The 20,165-nt window shown below is 49.7% G+C and overlaps 1 protein-coding gene across 1 annotated transcript in view; it reads right to left on the reverse strand.

Annotated features, from left to right (window-relative positions):
* Window positions 1–20,165, reverse strand: part of atg2a (autophagy related 2A) — a 58,074-nt gene that overhangs the window by 2,949 nt on the left and 34,960 nt on the right. Inside the window, exons 12-18 of the mRNA XM_033015214.1 lie at window positions 13,704–13,851; window positions 11,665–11,763; window positions 9,679–9,840; window positions 8,586–8,859; window positions 6,916–7,009; window positions 4,736–4,901; window positions 1,449–1,653 (exon numbers count right to left, since the gene is read on the reverse strand). Coding sequence (XP_032871105.1) covers window positions 1,449–1,653; window positions 4,736–4,901; window positions 6,916–7,009; window positions 8,586–8,859; window positions 9,679–9,840; window positions 11,665–11,763; window positions 13,704–13,851 — 1,148 coding nt within the window. The remainder of the gene's footprint in view (window positions 1–1,448; window positions 1,654–4,735; window positions 4,902–6,915; window positions 7,010–8,585; window positions 8,860–9,678; window positions 9,841–11,664; window positions 11,764–13,703; window positions 13,852–20,165) is intronic.

A 20,165-nucleotide genomic window follows, 5' to 3' on the forward strand; every position in this document is an offset into this window, starting at 1 on the left:
TTTTGTGTGTCTTATCTTTGGTTTAAACCAGCGTCTGCAGTTCCTTCCTACACATTATCTGTTTAGACTAGATTAATTTGGATTGGGTTTTTTTCTGTGCACTGTCGAAGGCTGAGGGGAGGTTTATATAATATTACAAGACGCGTAGATGGGGTAGATAATCAAAACGTTTCTTCCTCCCCCCAAGGTGAAAATGAAAAAAAGATGTTACATAGAAACATAGCAAATAGGTGCAGGAGGAGGCCATTCGGCCCTTCAAGCCAGCACCGCCATTCATTGTGATCATGGCTGATCATCCCCTATCAATAACCCGTGCCTGCCTTCTCCCCATATCCCTTGACTCCACTAGCCCCTAGAGCTCTATGTAACTCATGTTAAACTATGTTAAACTACACTTGCCTTCATCGGCCAGGGCGTCAATGCAAGAGTGAAATAATTATGAAGATAAGACACAAAAAGCTGCAGTAACTCAGTGGGGTTATGAAGAGAAGGAATAAGATTTACGAGGATGTTGCCAGGACTAGAGGGTGTGAGCTACAGGGAGAGGTTGAGCAGGGCTGGGTCTCTATTCCTTGGAGCGCAGGAGGATGAGGGGTGATCTTATAGAGGTGTACAAAATCATGAGAGGAATAGATCGGGTAGATGCACAGTCTCTTGCCCAGAGTAGGGGAGTCGAGGACCAGAGGACATTGGTTCAAGGTGAAGGGGAAAAGATTTAATAGGAATCTGAGGGGCAACTTTTCCACACAGAGGGTGGTGGGTGTATGGAACGAGCTGCCAGAGGAGGTAGTTGAGGCAGGGTCTGAAGAAGGGTCTCGACCCGAAACATCACACATGTCTGAAGAAGGGTTTCGACCGAAAATGTCATCCATTCCTCCTCTCCAGAGATGCTACATTTTGTGTCTATCCAACATTTAAGAAACGGTTGGACAGGTACATGGATAGGACAGGCTTGGAGGGATATGGACCTAACGCGGGGCAGGTGGGACTAGTGTAGCTGGGACTTGTTGGTCGGTGTGGGCAAGTTGGTTGTTCCACACTGTATCAATCGATGACTCTAATGGGCCTGTCCCACTTACGCCACTTTTACGGTGACTGCCGGCACTCGTCATAGGTCGTGCAGGTCGGCGAAATTTTTCAACATGTTGAAAATCCAGGTCGACCAGAAAGACGTTACGATTCTTTGGGTGACTGAGGAGACGACTCACGGCCATACAGGCGACATGTCGCGGGGTGAAGCCCGTTTGGTCGTGAGTAGTCGCCCAAAGAGTCGTTCGTACCTTGTTCTGGTCACCGCTGGATTTTCAACATGTTGAACATTTTCGGCGACCTGTAACAACCTATGACGGGTGCCGGCAGTTGCCGAAAAGGTCGCGGAGGTGGGACAGGCCCTTTGAGATGCAGTTCGATGGGGGAGGGGGAGGTGGGTTCGGCCACATATTGGACACCGTGAGGAGCAGCTCGTTGGAAGCTCCGTACACAGGCAGGGACCGCACGCCACAACACCCACCTGTTGTAGATGCTCTCGTAGAACTCCTTGCTGGGCAGCAGGAGGTGCAGAGTGGGCAGGATCAGCTCCAGGACGTACTGGGATGAGGCCAGGGTCCGTGACTGGAACTCCGCCATCTCCTCCGGGTCTCCCGGGATCACCATCTGCAAGTTCAAGGCAGCGGCTGTCAGAGCTCGGCGGGCAAGAGACGGCCTCAACCCTTCCCCTCACCCCCCCCCCCCCACTCACACCCCTCACCTCCCCCCCTTTCACCCCCACACACCCGCCCTCCCTCACCCCACCCCCCCTCCCCCCCACCCCCCCACCTCACACCCCCCCCACCCCCGGGGTTCACGTCACGGCCCTGTCCCCACCAATCTTTCCACCACCGCGCACAATAGACAATAGAAGCAGGAGTAGGCCATTCGGCCCGTCGAGCCAGCACCAGCACAAGAAGCACAAGACGCCATTGTATGCAAATGCCAAGAAGTGTGTTCAGCTCTGGCCGAACAATTTCTAATCTTGTGTGTGGACTCGATAATAAGACCCCCCCCACCCCTCCCATCCATCGCCCGTCCGCAGTGTGGAGGGTTATATAGAAACATAGACAATAGGTGCAGGAGTCACCCATTCCTTCTCTCCAGAGATGCTGCCTGTCCCGCTGAGTTATAGTCACAGATTGATACAGTATGGAAACAGGCCCTTCGGCCCAACTTGCCCACACCGGCCAACATGTCCCATCTACACAAAAATGCTGGGGAAACTCAGCGGGTGCAGCAGCATCTATGGAGCGAAGGAAATAGGCGACGTTTCGGGCCGAAACCCTTCTTCAGATCTACATCGTCATGTCCCATCTACACTAGTCGCATCTGCCCGCGTTTGGTCCATATCCTTCCAAACCTGTCCTATCTATGTACCTGTCTAACTGTTTCTTAAACGTTGGGATAGTCCCAGCCTCAACTACCTCCTCTGGCAGCTCGTTCCATACACCCACCACCCTCTCTGTGAAAAAGTTACCCCTCAGATTCCTATCAAATCTTTCCCCCTTCACCTTGAACCTATGTCCTCTGGTCCTCGATTCCCCTACTCTGGGCAAGAGACTCTGTACGTCTACCCGATCTATTCCTCTCATGATTTTGTACACCTCTATAAGATCGCCCCTCATCCTTCTGCGCTCCAAGGAATAGAGACCCAGCCTGCTCAACCTCTCCCTGTAGCTCAGGCCCTCTAGTCCTGGCAACGTTATAGAGTGATACAGTGTGAAACAGGCCCTTCGGCCAAAGCTGCCAACAATGTCCCAACTACACTAGTCCCACCTGCCAGTGTATGGGTCACATCCCTCCAAACCTGTGCTGTCCATGTAACTGTTTCTTAACAGCCATTACTCCGGCAGTTTGTGTCTATCTTCGGTGTAAACCAGCATCTGCAGTTCCTTCTATACAACAATACACAATGTTTAAGAAGGAACTGCAGATGCTGGAAAAATCGACGGTAGACAAAAATGCTGGAGAAACTCAGCGGGCGAGGCAGCATCTATGGAGCGAAGGAAATAGGTGATGTTTCGGGTGGAGACCCTTCTTCAGAAGAAGGAATAGGTGACGTTTCGGGTGGAGACCCTTCTTCAGAAGAAGGAATAGGTGACGTTTCGGGGCGAGACCCTTCTTCAGAAGAAGGAATAGGTGACGTTTCGGGGCGAGACCCTTCTTCAGAAGAGGGAATAGGTGACGTTTCGGGGCGAGATCCTTCTTCAGAAGAAGGAATAGGTGACGTTTCGGGGCGAGACCCTTCTTCAGAAGAAGGAATAGGTGACGTTTCGGGTGGAGACCCTTCTTCAGAAGAAGGAATAGGAGCTCCCGAAACGGCAACTTCTCCCGCCCGAATTGCGTGGTTGAAAATGACCTGGAGCGGGGCCTTACATCATCCCGGCGCGGCTTTAACGGCCGCGGGACTTGCTAGCGCCCGCCGGGGGCTCCAACGTCAAGACCCGGGGCCTTGCATTGCCTTGCGCAGCCTTAATGGACGCGGGACTTACCATCGCCAGCCGGGGAAAGAATGGGGAGCAGGGGAGAGAGGGGACTTTGCCTTCCATCACAGTGAGGAGGAGATTCACTGCGATGGATGTTTGTGTAAATTGTGTCGGTGTGTAAATTGTCTCGGTTCTGTTCTTGTTGTATGACTGCAGAAACCAAATTTCGTTTGAACTTCATTTGAGGTTTGAATGACAAATAAACGGTATTGTGTTGTATTGTATTGTTTCGGGTCGAGACCCTTCTTCAGAAGAAGGAATAGGTGACGTTTCGGGTCGAGACCCTTCGGGTCTCGGCCCGAAACGTCACCTATTCCTTCGCCCCACAAATGCTGCCTCACCCGCTGAGTTTCTCCAGCATTTTTGTCTGCCCACAGAATAGAAACATAGAAAATAGGTGCAGGAGTAGGCCATTCGGCCCTTCGAGCCTGCACCGCCATTCAATATGATCATGGCTGATCATCCAACTCAGTATCCCATCCCTGCCTTCTCTCCATACCCCCTGATCCCTTTAGCCACAAGGGCCACATCTAACTCCCTCTTAAATATAGCCAATGAACTGTGGCCTCAACTACCTTCTGTGGCAGAGAATTCCACAGATTCACCACTCTCTGTGTAAAAAATGTTTTTCTCATCTCGGTCCTAAAAGACTTCCCTCGTATCCTTAAACTGTGACCCCTAGTTCTGGACTTCCCCAACATCGGGAATAATCTTCCTGCATCTAGCCTGTCCAACCCCTTAAGAATTTTGTAAGTTTCTATAAGATCCCCCCTCAATCTTCTGAATTCTAGCGTGTACAAGCCGAGTCTATCCAGTCTTTCTTCATATGAAAGTCCTGCCATCCCAGGAATCAGTCTGGTGAACCTTCTCTGCACTCCCTCTATGGCAATAATGTCCTTCCTCAGATTTGGAGACCAAAACTGTACGCAATACTCCAGGTGTGGTCTCACCAAGACCCTGTACAACTGCAGTAGAACCTCCCTGCTCCTATACTCAAATCCTTTTGCTATGAATGCTAACATACCATTCGCTTTCTTCACTGCCTGCTGCACCTGCATGCCTACTTTCAATGACTGGTGTACCATGACACCCAGGTCTCGCTGCATCTCCCCTTTTCCTAATCGGCCACCATTCAGATAATAGTCTACTAGCAACACACAACCTCGGTCTACGTGACACCCCAGCGGCTCAGCGGTGAACGGGAGACGAGTGGTCCTCACCTCCTCTGTTTCGTACATGGTTCGCTTGGAGGAGAAGGGAGACGGCTCGGGCTGCTTCAGCTCGCAGGGGCTCTCGACGGCCGAGAGGTCCAGGGAGTCCGCCTTCTCCATGAACAGGTCCCACTGGGATGCGGCGGCGTAGTCGGGATTCACCGTCAGGACCAGCCTGCCCCCCGACGGGAGAGAACACAACGGCAAGGCTCAAGACGGAACCACGGGCAAGTCCCGGTTAGAAACACAGGCCGCGTCACCCAGCCACCCGCTCCAAGACCCACGCGGCTGCTAATCTGTCTTCCGTGTAAAGTCGGGGGTCGGCAATTCTGCATAGGGGCCAGGACCCATGTCTGCAAGCGGATGGCGGACCACATCTATCGCCAGAGTTTATAAATGGAGGTAATAATAATACTTACTAACTAAATTACACGGTTAATAGCGGGACAGTCCTATGCTGAGTGAATGGAGCGGCTGGGCTTGTACACTCTGGAGTTTATAAGGATGAGAGACTGATTCCTGGGATGTCAAGACTTTCATATGAAGAAAGACTGGATAGACTCGACTTGTACTCGCTAGAATTTAGAAGATTGAGGGGGGATCGTATTGAAACTTACACAATTCTTCAGGGGTTGGACAGGCTAGATGCAGGAAGATTGTTCCCAATGTTGGGGAAGTCCAGAACACGGGGTCACAGTTTAAGGATAAGGGGGAAATCTTTTAGGACCGAGATGAGAAAAACATTTTTCACACAGTGGTCAATCTGTGGAATTCTCTGCCACAGAAGGTAGTTGAGGCCACAGTTCATTGGCTATATTTAAGAGGGAGCTAGATGTGTCCCTTGTGGCTAAAGGGATCAGGGAGTATGGAGAGAAGGCAGGTACAGGATACTGAGTTGGATGATCAGCCATGATCATATTGAATGGCGGTGCAGGCTCGAAGGGCCGAATGGCCTACTCCTGCACCTATTTTCTATGTTTCTATGAGAGGGGATCTCATTGAAACATATAAGATTTGTTAAGGGCTTGGACACACTAGAGGCAGGAAACATGTTCCCGGTGTTGGGGAAGTCCAGAACCAGGGGGCCACACACAGTTTAAGAATAAGGGGTAAGCCGTTTGGAGCGGAGACGAGGAAACACTTTTTCTCACAGAGAGTGGTGAGTCTGTGGAATTCTCTGCCTCAGAGGGCGGTGGAGGCCGGTTCTCTGGATGCTTTCAAGAGAGAGCTAGACAGGGCTCTTAAAGAGAGCAGAGTCAGGGGATATGGGGAGAAGGCCGGAACGGGATACTGATTGGGGATGATCAGCCATGATCACATTGAATGGCGGTGCTGGCTCGAAGGGCCGAATGGCCTACTCCTGCACCTATTGTCTATTGTCTATTATTTTGCCAAAGACAGACACAAAATGCTGGAGTAACTCAGCGGGACGGGCAGCGTCTCCGGAGAGAAGGAATGGGTGACGTTTCGGGTCGAGACCCTTCTTCAGACTGATGTCAGGGGAGTGGGCGGGACAGAGGTTAAATGTAGTCGGAGACATTAAGACTGGTGGTAGAACTGGGAGGTGGGAGGGGATGGAGAGAGAGGGAAAGCAAGGGTTACTTTAGTCCAGGGGTGGGGAACCTTCGGCCTTAAGGCCACATGCGGCCTTCTAGGCCATTAAGTGCGGCCTTTTGAATGAATCCAAATTTTGTAGAACAAATCCTTTTATTTTTATTAATAGGTTTTTGTTCGTCTTTTATTATTTTTATTTTAATCTTAAAATGAACGTATTTAAAATACCAAAGAGTAAAAGAAGATTCAACAAAATAATCCTATATCTAATTGAAGTTTTGTGGATGCGGCCTTGTTAGATTACAGCTAACTTAATGCGGCATTCCGACATGAAAAGGTTCTGCACCCCTGCTTTAGTCTTTCCCTTTTCCCTCTCCCCCCTTCCCCTTCCCAGTTCTCCCACCAGTCTTACTGTCTCCGATTATATTTAACCTCAGTAGCGCCCTCTCCCCTGCCTCTCAGTCTGAAGAAGGGTCTCGACCCGAAACGTCACCCGTTCCTTCTCTCCAGAGATGCTGCCTGTCCCGCTGAGTTACTCCAGCTTTTTGTGTCTATCTTTGGTTTAAACCAGCGTCTGCAGTTCCTTAATACAGATTATTTTGCCAGACAGGTTTTCCGAGATGATTCTGACTTACTTGGGAACAGTGTACTTTGTCCCGGGAAATATATCGGAGGCTTTATTGACTCGAATGCAGGAGATTCCGGGTTTCAATCCATCTTCGTAGATACCTGTCAAGACACAGATTGAGATGATGGTTGAATTACTGGCCATTCAATGGTCTCTTTATTGTCACGTGTACCAGGTACCAGGTTCGAGGCCGGCACGGTGGACCTGCTGCCTCACGGCGCCAGAGACCCGGGTTCCATCCCGACTACGGGCGCTGTCTGTACGTAGTTTGCACGTTCTCCCCGTGGGTTTTCTCCAAGATCTTCGGTTTCCTCCCACACTCCAAAGACGTGCGGGTTTGTAGGTTAATTGGCTTGGTGTAAATGTAAATCTACCCTAGTGTGTGTGTAGGATAGTGTTAATGTGCGGGGATCGCTGGTCGGCACAGACTCGGTGAGCCGAACAGGCATGTTTCCACGCTGTATCTCTAAACTAAACTAAACTAAATACATTTTTGGCATGCAGATTTTACGAGGATGTTGCCAGGACTAGAGGGTGTGAGCTATAGGGAGAGGTTGAGCAGGCTGGGTCTCTATTCCTTGGAGCGCAGGAGGATGAGGGGTGATCTTATAGAGGTGTACAAAATCATGAGAGGAATAGATCGGGTAGACGCACAGAGTCTCTTGCCCAGAGTAGGGGAATCGAGAACCAGAGGACATAGGTTCAAGGTGAAGGGGAAAAGATTTAATAGGGATCTGAGGGGTAACATTTTCACAAAGTGTACGGAACAAGCTGCCAGAGGAGGTAGTTGAGGCTGGGACTATCCCAACGTTTAAGATACAGTTAGACAGGTGCATGGATAGAACAGGTTTGGAGGGATATGGACCAAACGCGGGCAGGTGGGACTAGTGTAGCTGGGACATGTTGGCTGGTGTGGGCAAGATGGGCCTATCTCCTCACTGTATCACTCTATGACTATCCACAAGACTATCCACCGTACATAAGGACAGTCGCCCCAGTGTGAGAGTGTGCACAGAACAGCCCACTCAGTCTGGATGCAAGATGCGCCATTTTAGGGCCATTGATGGAACCCGTTTGATGGAACTCGGCCTGTACTCGCTGGAGTTTAAAGAGATGAGGAGGGACCTCATAAAAACTCACCCGATAATGGAAGGCCTGGATAGAGTGGATGTGGACAGGATGTTTCCACTAGTGGGAGAATCTAGGACCAGAGGTCACAGCCTCAGAATTAAAGGACGTTCCTTTAGGAGGGATTTCTTCAGTCAGAGGGCGGTGAATCTGTGGAATTCTTTGCCACTGAAGGCTGTGGAGGCCACAAGCCAGTGGATATTTTTAAGGCAGAGATAGATAGATTCATGATTAGTGCGGGTGTCAGGGGTTACGGGGAGAAGGCAGGAGAATGGGGTTAGGAGGGAGAGATAGATCAGCCTATCAGATTATGCTCCTATCACTTACGAGCTGTGTGTGCACGCGTGTGTCTGTGTAGTTTGCACAGTTTACGATACCTCGACTTTATATCTGGGTGGGCAGGGAGGAGATGGGCAGAAGGGCCTGGTTCAACGCTCTATGGCTCTGTGTCTGGGTTAGCAGGTAGTGGGGCTGAAGGGCCTGGTTCAACACTCTCTGACTGTAACTGGGTTAGCAGGGAGGATTGGGGCTGAAGGGCCTGTGACTCACCGTGCAGGTCGCTGAAGCTGAGCTGGTAGGTGCAGGGCTGTGTCCGGGGCAAGGCCGCCCCCAGCTCGGTGTGGAAGGCCAGGTCTGTGCACTCCAGCCTCAGGCACTCCCTGCGCACGGCCTTGTGGGCCCGGGGCCTGCGTTCGCCCTCAGGCCTCAGGTCGGGCACCGGGAACTGCAGTCGCAGCTGGGCCTTGGGCGCGGTGACTCGCACTGCCGTCAGATGGCCAGCCGCCGGCACAGACTCACACCGCAGGCCTGACAGGCCGGACATCTGTAACACCAGCGGGCAGGGGGTTAGAGAGGGTACTCGATCGTCCCTCAGGCCTAGTGTCCCACAGTCCCTCTCCCTCCCTCGCTCCCCTCTCCCTCCCTCCCTCCCTCCCTCCCCTCTCCCTCTCCCACACGCTTCTCTCTCTCCCTCCCTCCCTCCCCTCTCCCTCTCTCCCACCCTACCTTCTCCCTCCCTCCCTCCCTCCCTCCCTCAGTGGGCAGGGGCTCAGTCCGCAGGGTGGACAGACCAGACATCTGTCCAACACCAGCGGGGTGAGAGGGGGTGAGAGAGGGCCCCATCCCCCTCAACCTCCCTCTCTCATGCCTCGCCCCCCCCCCCCCATCCCTCACTCCTCCCTCCCTCTGTCCGTCACGCCCGCTCCCCCTCAGTCCCTCTCCCTCTCTCGGTGCGGGCTCGACGAGCCGAAGGGCCTGTCCCCGTGCTGTATCTCTACAGTCTGGAGTGTAAACTAGTGTACAGGGTGATCACCGGCCAGCATGGACTCGGCGGGCCGAAGGGCCTGTTTCCATGCTGTACTTCTAACGTCTGGAGTGTAAACTAGTGTGCAGGGTGATCACGGCCAGCATGGACTCGGCGGGCCGAAGGGCCTGTTTCCATGCTGTACTTCTAACGTCTGGAGTGTAAACTAGTGTGCAGGGTGATCACCGGCCAGCATGGACTCGGCGGGCCGAAGGGCCTGTTTCCATGCTGTACTTCTAACGTCTGGAGTGTAAACTAGTGTGCAGGGTGATCACGGCCAGCATGGACTCTAAGGGCTGAAGGGCCTGTCCCCGCGCTGTATCTCTACAGTCCACTCACCAACGTCGGCTCCGACAGGTTTTCCTGCTCCGACTGGAATTCCCGCTCTCCCGACAGCCAGAGCCGGAGCAGCAGGTCGGCCCTGTCCAGGAATCCCACGTCGATGTCGGCCTGTGCCTCCTGGAGCTCCACCACCAGCTCGGCCGCGCGCCTCGTCACGACCTCACTTCGGCCATCCCTTCTGACTTACACCGGCCCATCGCACCGGTCAACCATCGCGAGGACATACTAATTAAGCATTTCAACCGCAGCGGCCCTGCTAACTGTTTGTATTCGTTAGCCTGACCGACTTACGCCGCCAGCCAAGATGGAGGCACGGTGTACGTCATGGGAGACGCTGAGAGACCAGCGCGGCACGGTGGAGCAGCGGGTAGAGTTGCTGCCTCGCAGCACCAGAGACCAGTGTTCCATCCTGATCACGGGTGCTGTCGGTACGGAGTTCGCACGTTCTCCCCGTGACCTGCGCGGGTTTTCCCCGGGTGCTCCGGTTTCCCCCCACACCCCAAAGACGTGCGGGTTTTGTAGGCTAATTTGGATTGTAAATTGTCCCTAGTGTGTGTGTGTGTAGGATGGTGTTAGTGTGCGGGGATCGCTGGTCGGCACGGACTCGGTGGGCCGAAGGGCCTGTTTTGGGCGCTATGTCTCGAAGCTAAACCAAAGAATCATGAGAAGAGACAAAGAAAGACACAAAGTGTTGGAGCAACTCAGCGGCAACAGCCCCTGTCCAATGACACAAACGTGGGTGGCATTGTGGACAGTGAAGATGGTTGTCACAGATTGCAGCAGGATCTTGATCAAGGAGGGCTGAGCAATGGCTGATGGCAGTTTAATACAGAGCAGTTAATGTGAGGTGCTGCATTCTGGAAAGTCTAACATGAGCAGGGTCGCTAGAATATAGAAGATTGAGGGGGGATCTTATAGAAACTTACAAAATTCTTAAGGGGTTGGACAGGCTAGATGCAGGAAGATTATTCCCGATGTTGGGGAAGACCAGAACAAGGGGTCACAGTTTAAGGATAAGGGGGAAGTCTTTTAGGACCGAGATGAGAAAATCATTTTTCACACAGAGAGTGGTCAATCTGTGGAATTCTCTGCCACAGAAGGTAGTTGAGGCCACAGTTCATTGGCTATATTTAAGAGGGAGTTAGATGTGGCCCTTGTGGCTAAAGGGATCAGGGTGTATGGAGAGAAGGCAGGTACAGGATACTGAGTTGGATGATCAGCCACGATCATATTGAATGGCAGTGCAGGCTCGAAGGGCCGAATGGCCTACTCCTGCACCTATTTTCTATGTATCTATCTTATTAAACCATTCTTGATTAGTACGGGTGTCAGGGGTTATTGGGGAGGAGGCAGGAGAACTTATTAAACCTTTCCGAATAGTGAAAGGCCCGGATAGAGTGGATGTGGAGAGGATGTTTCCACTGGTGGGAGAGTCTAGGACTAGAGGACACAGCCTCAGAATTAAAAGAGGTTCTTTTAGGAAGGAAATGAGGAGGAATTTCTTTAGTCAGAGGGTGGTGGAGGCCAAGTCAGTGGATATTTTTAAGGCAGAGATAGATAGATTCTTGATTAGTACGGGTGTCAGGGGTTACGGGGAGAAGGCAGGAGAATAGGGTTAGGAGAGAGAGATAGATCAGCCACGATTAAATGGTGTCGGGGTGGAGTAGATTTGATGGGCCGAATGGCCAGATTCTGCTTCTATCACTTATGATGATAGCCATAACTGAATAGATAGATTCTTGATTAGTGCGGGTGTTGGGGGTTGTGGGGGGGGGGGTGGAGACAGGAGAATGGGGTGTGAGGTGAGGAGGGAGAGATGGGGTTAGGAGGCCATGATTGAATGGGGGAGTAGACCTGATGGGCCGAATGGCCTCACTCAGCTGGTATAACACATGATCGCATGACCTTCTGACCTTAAGGTGAGAGGGTGGCTCCAGCGGGCAGGTGAGTGAGCCCTCCCCTCCCCGTTTGCGGTGGTCTTACCCGGCTCTCGGTCCGCAGGGTCTGTCGGTAATGGATCTGTGCACAGGGGCAGGCACCGGACTCACAGGGCCCCGCGGGGGGCTTCTTGAACACCAGCAGCTGCGGAGGAAGGAGGAGGAGGAGTGAGGACGTGAAGAAGAGTTGCACACAGTTCGATACGATAGACAATAGATGCAGGAGTAGGCCATTCAGCCCTTCGAGCCAGCACCGCCATTCAATGTGATCATGGCTGATCATCCCCAATCAGTTCCCCGTTCCTGCCTTCTCCCCATATCCCCTGACTCCGCTATCTTTAAGAGCCCTATCTAGCTCTCTCTTGAAAGTATCCAGAGAACCGGCCTCCACCGCCCTCTGAGGCAGAGAATTCCACAGACTCACCACTCTCTGTGAGAAAAAGTGTTTCCTCGTCTCCGTTCTAAATGGCTTACTCCTTATTCTTAAACTGTGTGACCCCTGGTTCTGGACTCCCCCAACATCGGGAACATGTTTCCTGCCTCTAGCGTGTCCAAACCCTTAACAATCTTATATGTTTCAATAAGATGCCCTCTCATCCTTCTAAACTCCAGAGTGTACAAGCCCAGCTGCTCCATTCTCTCAGCATATGACAGTCCCGCCATCCCGGGAATTAACCTTGTAAACCTACGCTGCACTCCCTCAAAAGCAAGAATGTCCTTCCTCAAATTAGGGGACCAAAACTGCACACAATACTCCAGGTGTGATCTCAGGGGGGGGGAGTCAGTCTCAGTCTACCCCACGACAGAAGGGGGTGGAGTTGTACAGTCTGATAGCCACAGGGAAGAAGGATCTCCTGTGGCGTTCTGTGCTGCATCTTGGTGGAACCAGTCTGTTGCTGAAGGTGCTCCTCAGGTTGACCAGTGCGTCACGGAGGGGAGGGGGGGGGGGGGGGTGAGCTGTGTTGTCCAGGATGCTCTAAACTAGATCAGATATTCAGGCCCACCACCAATTTTACAGTAAATGGTGATCCGGCACCTCCTTTCATCCTGACAAAATCACGAGAGCCCACTTGAGATTCTGATGTGACTGAGCGGGAATAGGAGTTGTTGTGCTAGTTTCAAGGTCGTCTTGTTGAGTTTCATTGTCTGTAACTGGTTTTCACCTACGCCCCACAGCTAACAATGGCCCCTTTCATTTATTGCTGTTACTTTTCTTTCCATATCTCCCATTCATTTGCATATCACCGCTCTATATATCTCTCGTTTCCCTTTCCTCAGGCTCTCAACCCGAAACGTCACCCGTTCCTGTTCTCCAGAGATGCTGCCTGACCCGCTGAGTCACTCCCGCATTTTTGTGTCTTATCTTCATCTTAAACTCCAGAACTAGCGCTCTCTCTCTCTCTCTCTCGCACTCATCTCCCCGCTACCTTCAGGTAGAAGGTACAGGAGCCTGAAGACTGCAACGTCCAGGTTCAGGAATAGCTACTTCCCCACAGCCATCAGGCTATTAAACTCAACTCAAACAAAACTCTGAAACATTAATAGCCCATTATCTGTTTATTTGCACTTTATCTGTTTATTTATTCATGTGTGTATATATTTATATTATGGTATATGGACACACTGATCTGTACTGTATTCATGCCGACTATGTTCTGTTGTGCTGAAGCAAAGCAAGAATGTCATTGTCCTATCTGGGACAACTGACTGACTGACTGACTGACTGACTGACTGACTGACTGACTGACTGACTGACTGACTGACTGACTGACTAACTAACTAACTAACTGACTAACTCTCCCTCCCTCCCTCTCTCCCACCCTCCCTCCCTCTCTCCCACCCTCCCTCTCTCCCACCCTCTTTCCTTCCCTCTCTCCCACCCTCCCTCCCTCCCTCCCTCTCTCCTCTCTCCTCTCTCTCTCTCTTCCCCCCCCCCGAAGATAGACACAAAAAGCTGTCCTCAGCGGGACAGGCAGCATCCCTGGAGAGAGGGAAGGGGTGACGTTCTGGGGTCGAGACCCTCCTTCAGATCAGACTGCTGCCAGGGGAGTGAGACCCTTGGTCAGACCGGGACTCCTCGCTCACCTCAGTGTATTGAGGGTCCGTGGGCCCCGGCTGGGACCGCAGGCACTCCAGGATCTCCAGCGCGCCGAAGCAGGCGTCCACACACACCATCCGCACGCCTCGGCCCACCTTCTGCTCGTACACCAGCTGCACCGCACTGCCGATCAACCTGGGGGGGGGGGGGTGGGGGGCGCAAGTTTACCGGTGTTAACGCCATCTGTACCACGGTGCCGTGAAACACGTTTAGTTTTAGACAATAGACAATAGGTGCAGGAGTAGGCCATTCGGCCCTTCGAGCCAGCACCGCCATTCAATGTGATCATGGCTGATCATCCCCAATCAGTACCCCGTTCCTGCCTTCTCCCCATATCCCCTGACTCCGCTATCTTTAAGAGCCCTATCTAGCTCTCTCTTGAAAGTATCCAGAGAACCCGCCTCCACCGCCCTCTGAGGAGAGAATTCCACAGACTCACAACTCTCTGTGAGAAAAGTGTTTCCTCACCTCCGTTCTAAATGGCTTACTCCTTATTCTCAAACTGTGTGTGGCCCCTGGTTCTGGACTCCCCCAACATCGGGAACATGTTTCCTGCCTCTAGCGTGTCCAAACTCTGAACAATCTTATATGTTTCAATGAGATCTCCTCTCATCCTTCTAAACTCCAGAGTGTACAAGCCCAGCTGCTTCCATTCTCTCAGCATATGACAGTCCCGCCATCCTGGGGATTAACCTTGTAAACCTACGCTGCACTCCCTCAATAGCAAGAATGTCCTTCCTCAAATTAGGGGACCAAAACTGCACACAATACTCCAGGTGTGGTCTCACTAGGGCTCTGTTTTGCACGCTATCTATGTTTGATATGTTCTGACTGCTGTGCCTTCCTCCTTCCAGGAAGACGGGATCGTTGCACTTGGAAAACTTCCTCCCCACACTCCAAAGACGTGCAGGTTCGGAGATCCAGGATTGAGTCTAAGTTCATGAGTGGAATAGATCGGGCAGACGCGCAGACTCTGAATTATGGACTGAATTACAACTGAATTATGGACTGCACTCAAATAATTTCTTCAGATATCTACAAATTAGAGATTATGTTAAATCTAATACACAAGTCTACAGGAATAGGGAATCAGAAATTCTTGATGAATGTCTGAACAAGCATCCTAATACTGAAAAACTAATAGCTTATATTTATAACACCCTACTAAACAACGAGGTACCACCGACCGAACCATATAGATACAAATGGGAAAATGAAATAGGTCATCCTATCACGAAAGATATGTGGGACGAAAGTTTACAACAAATACATCAATGTTCATTAAATGCCAGACATACTTTAATACAATTCAAGGTCTTACATAGACTACACTTCTCTAAAATGAAACTAAATAGAATCTTCCCACAAATCTCTCCTATTTGTGATAAATGTCTACATTTAGAGGCTAATTTAACACATACGTTTGCAAACTGTATAAAACTTAAACATTTCTGGACAGATATTTTTGAAATAACTTCAGAAGTTATTAATACAAAACTGGACCCAGACACAAAATTAATAATACTTGGAATATCAGAACAAAGCTTAACACTCACATCAAACCAAAGAAACTTCCTCAACTACAGTATAATAACTGGAAAAAAATTAATATTAAAATTTTGGAAAGGCCCTACAACCCCCACAATCAAAATGTGGATTACGGAAATGTCGGAGACCCTATACTTAGAAAGAATTAGACTTGTCTTAATGGACAAACAAGATCTTTTCCATAAAATTTGGGCTCCATTCATTAACTATCTGAAGGGATAGATTGGCACAGCACGAGGACCCAGCTGAAACTTGAAATCAGGAACAGATGAAAAACTATACTCTATACTTTATAACCTACGAACCTATCTCCATTGATGTATTACAGGTAACCCATTCCACCTCCCTTGTTTTTCTGTTGTGTTGTTTTTTGGGGGTTTTTTTGCTTTCTTTTTTATTTGTAACTTTCTACCCTCTCTTTTTCTCGCTTTCTATAAAAAATAAAAATACTAGAAGCAGAAGTAATTGATAATGGAAAATTTTAATAATGTATGACTGATGTATATGAAAAGTTTTTTTTACTATAATATGTAACTACATTTTATAATATGTCTACTTCTAATAAATAAATTTAAAAAAAAAAAAAAAGAATGTCCTTCCTCAAATTAGGGGACCAAAACTGCACACAATACTCCAGGTGTGGTCTCACTAGGGCTCTGTTTTGCACGCTATCTATGTTTGATATGTTCTGACTGCTGTGCCTTCCTCCTTCCAGGAAGACGGGATCGTTGCACTTGGAAAACTTCCTCCCCACACTCCAAAGACGTGCAGGTTCGGAGATCCAGGATTGAGTCTAAGTTCATGAGTGGAATAGATCGGGCAGACGGGCAGACTCTCTTGCCCAGAGTGGGGGGGAATTGAGGACCAGAGGACATAGGTTTAAGGTTAGGGATAAAAGGTCCTAGGGGTCACTTTTTTGGGTGGGTGTATGGAACGAGCTGCCAGAGGAGGTAGTTGAGGCTGGGACTATCCCAACGTTTATGAAACAGTTAGACAGATAATAATAATAATAATGGATGGGATTTATATAGCGCCTTTCTAATACTCAAGGCGCTTTACATCGCATTATTCATTCACTCCTCAGTCACACTCGGTGGTGGTAAGCTACTTCTGTAGCCACAGCTGCCCTGGGGCAGACTGACGGAAGCGTGGCTGCCAATCTGCGCCTACGGCCCCTCCGACCACCACCAATCACTCACACACATTCACACACAGGCAAAGGTGGGTGAAGTGTCTTGCCCAAGGACACAACGACAGTATGCACTCCAAGCGGGATTCGAACCGGCTACCTTCCGGTTGTCAGCCGAACACTTAGCCCATTGTGCCATCTGTCGTCCAAAAGATACATGGATAGGACAGGTTTGGAGGGATATGGACCAAACACAGGCAGGTGGGACTAGTGTAGCTGGGGCATGTTGGCCGATGTGGGCAAGTTGGGCCGAAGGGCCTGTTTCCACGCTGTATCACTCTTTGACTCTCTAAGTTTGTAAGCTAATTGGTTCCGGTATGAATGTAGATTATCCCTGGTGTGTGTAGATTAGTGTGGGAATGACCCGAAGATTGTCTATCTTGGTGGGTCGAAGAGCCTGTTTCCGAGCTCTATCTCTAAACTAAACTAAACTAGATCAAATATACTGGCCCACCTGCGCGGACACGGTGGGCCGAAGGGACTGTTTTCGCTCTGCATCTCAAAACCAAGAGTTCCCAACCTGGGGCAAATTTAATAATAATAATAACTTTATTTATAGAGCACTTTAAAAACAACCACTGTTGCAACAAAGTGCTGTGCATGACTAATCATGAACAAAACATTATTACAAGACAATAAACACATTAAAAAAGAGAGTAAAAACAATCAAAAACATTAAAAACACTAAAACAGGAGCAAAGTCTCATGCAGGGTCAAAAGCCAAGGAATAGAAAAGGGTTTTAAGATTGGTTTTGAAGATGGACAGTGAGGGGGCCTGTCTGATGTGCAACGGCAGAGTGTTCCAGAGTGCCGGAGCAGCAACAGAGAAGGCTCTATCCCCTCTGAGCTTCCGCTTAGACCTCGGTACCTCCAGGAGCAGCTGATCAGCTGACCTGAGGCACCGAGCAGGAACGTAGGGATGAAGCAGCTCAGAGAGGTAAGGCGGGGCGAGGCCATTTAAAGATTTAAAAACAAATAAAATAATCTTAAAATGGACTCTAAAGTACACCGGCAGCCCGTGGAGGGAGGCCAGAATAGGCGTTGTGTGCTCCCTCTTACGTGTTCCAGTTAAAGGGCGAGCAGCAGCATTCTGAACCAACTGGAGACGTGCAAGGGAAGATCGTGTAACTCCAAAATAGAGTGCGTTACAGTAATCCAGCCTAGACGTGATGAAGGCATGGATTACTGTTTCAAAATGCTGCCGCTCAAGAATGGGCTTCACCTTTGCCAGCTGCCTTAAATGAAAGAAGCTGGACTTAACTACCGCGCCTATTTGACGATCTAATTTAAAATCACTGTCCATCTTAAAACCCAAGTTTAAAACTGTTGGCTTCACATACAGTGCCAAGGGACCCAAGTCAACAGGGGGAGGTTCACGGGAGCCATTGGGACCAAACACTATCACCTCTGTCTTCTTTTCATTAAATCCTAGAAAGTTTAGGGCCATCCAGGATTTAATGTCATCAAGACATAACAGAAGTGGTTTGACTGAGAAAGCATCTTCCTTCCTCAGCGGCACATATATCTGACTATCATCAGCATAACAATGAAAAGAGATGCCATGCTTTCGAAGAATGGAACCCAGAGGAAGTAAGTACAGTGAGAAAAGCAGGGGCCCTAAAATTGAGCCCTGTGGAACCCCATATGACAGAGGAGCGGAGGAGGATTCAAAACCAGCAAGGCTTACACACATAGTTCTGTCTGCCAGATAAGACCTGAACCATTCCAGGGCACTGCCACAAATGCCCACTAGGTGCTGTAACCGAGATACTAAGATACCATGGTCCACTGTATCAAAGGCGGCAGATAGGTCCAGCAGGACAAGAACCACATAATCACCAGAATCATTATCTAGGAGAATGTCATTAAAGACCCTTAGCAAAGCTGACTCTGTGCTATGCATAGTTTTAAACCCAGACTGGAAAACCTCCCGAATATTATGCTCGTCCAAGAAGAGTTTTAGCTGAGCATAAACAACTTTCTCCAAGATTTTAGAAATAAAAGGCAACTTGGAGATGGGTCTAAAATTGGCCAGAACAGTTTGATCCAGGCCAGGTTTCTTAAGCAGGGGTTGCACTACTGCATGTTTAAAACTTACGGGGACAACTCCAGAACACAAGCTGCTGTTGATAATGGCAAGAACCGACTGCCCTATACTGGGGAAAACCTCTTTAAAAAGATGAGGAGGGACAGCATCACAAGGGGAACCCGATGGCTTAATATGGCTAACCACATCCTCTAAAAGCGACAATGTCACAGGCACAAACTTATCAAATACCACCAAGCATGGGACAGAAACAGAGGGGTCAGAGGCAGGAGCTGAAATGAGAGCCCTTATGGTAACAACCTTATTAATGAAAAAGTGCAGGAAGTCATTGCACATTTCAGAGGATGCTTCCAAACAGACAGGCCGTGGGGGCATTAAGAACAGAGTCAATGGTTTTAAATAACACACGTGGGTCGTGACGCTTAGACACAATAATGTTTGACAGGTATTCTCTTTTGGCCTCTTTAACAGTGTTCTGGTAATGACGCCAGCAGTCCTTTAGGATTTGAAATGAAACCTGCAGCTTGTCCTTCTTCCACGAAATGTACCCAGGGGGTACATTTCACCTACCCAGGGGGTACATTTCACCTACCCAGGGGGTACATTTCACCTACCCAGGGGGTACATTTCACCTACCCAGGGGGTACATTTCGCCTACCCAGGGGGTATATTTCGCCTACCCAGGGGGTACATTTCACCTACCCAGGGAGTAAATTTGTTCATTCTGGGTTTTTTTTAACCTTTTTTTAAATTAAAATATACGGGATGTCCCGGCTAATACGGGACAGTTGGCAACCCGACTGAGGGAGGATATGCTGGCTCTGGAGAGGGTGCAGAAGAAATTCTGAGAATGATCCCAGGAATGAGTGGGTTAACCTATGATGAGCATTTGTCGGCACTGGGCCTGTACTCGCTGGAGTTTAGAAGGATGAGAGGATGGGGACCTCATTGAAACATACAGAATAGTGAAAGTACACAAAAAAGCTGGAGAAACTCAGCGGGTGCAGCAGCATCTATGGAGCGAAGGAAATAGGCAACGTTTCGGGCCTATTATCTAAATGGTGGCCGACTAGGAAAAGGGGAGATGCAGCGAGACCTGGGTGTCATGGTACACCAGTCATTGAAAGTGGGCATGCAGGTGCAGCAGGCAGTGAAGAAAGCGAATGGTATGTTAGCTTTCATAGCAAAAGGATTTGAGTATAGGAGCAGGGAGGTTCTACTGCAGTTGTACAGGGTCTTGGTGAGACCACACCTGGAGTATTGCGTACAGTTTTGGTCTCCAAATCTGAGGAAGGACATTATTGCCATAGAGGGAGTGCAGAGAAGGTTCACCAGACTGATTCCTGGGATGTCAGGACTGTCTTATGAAGAAAGACTGGATAGACTTGGTTTATACTCTCTAGAATTTAGGAGATTGAGAGGGGATCTTATAGAAACTTACAAAATTCTTAAGGGGTTGGACAGGCTAGATGCAGGAAGATTGTTCCCGATGTTGGGGAAGTCCAGGACAAGGGGCCACAGCTTAAGGATAAGGGGGAAATCCTTTAAAATCGAGATGAGAAGAACTTTTTTCACACAGAGAGTGGTGAATCTCTGGAACTCCCTGCCACAGAGGGTAGTCGAGGCCAGTTCATTGGCTATATTTAAGAGGGAGTTAGATGTGGC

Source organism: Amblyraja radiata, chromosome 45 (genome assembly GCF_010909765.2).
Source record: "Amblyraja radiata isolate CabotCenter1 chromosome 45, sAmbRad1.1.pri, whole genome shotgun sequence".
Lineage (NCBI taxonomy): Eukaryota > Metazoa > Chordata > Chondrichthyes > Rajiformes > Rajidae > Amblyraja > Amblyraja radiata.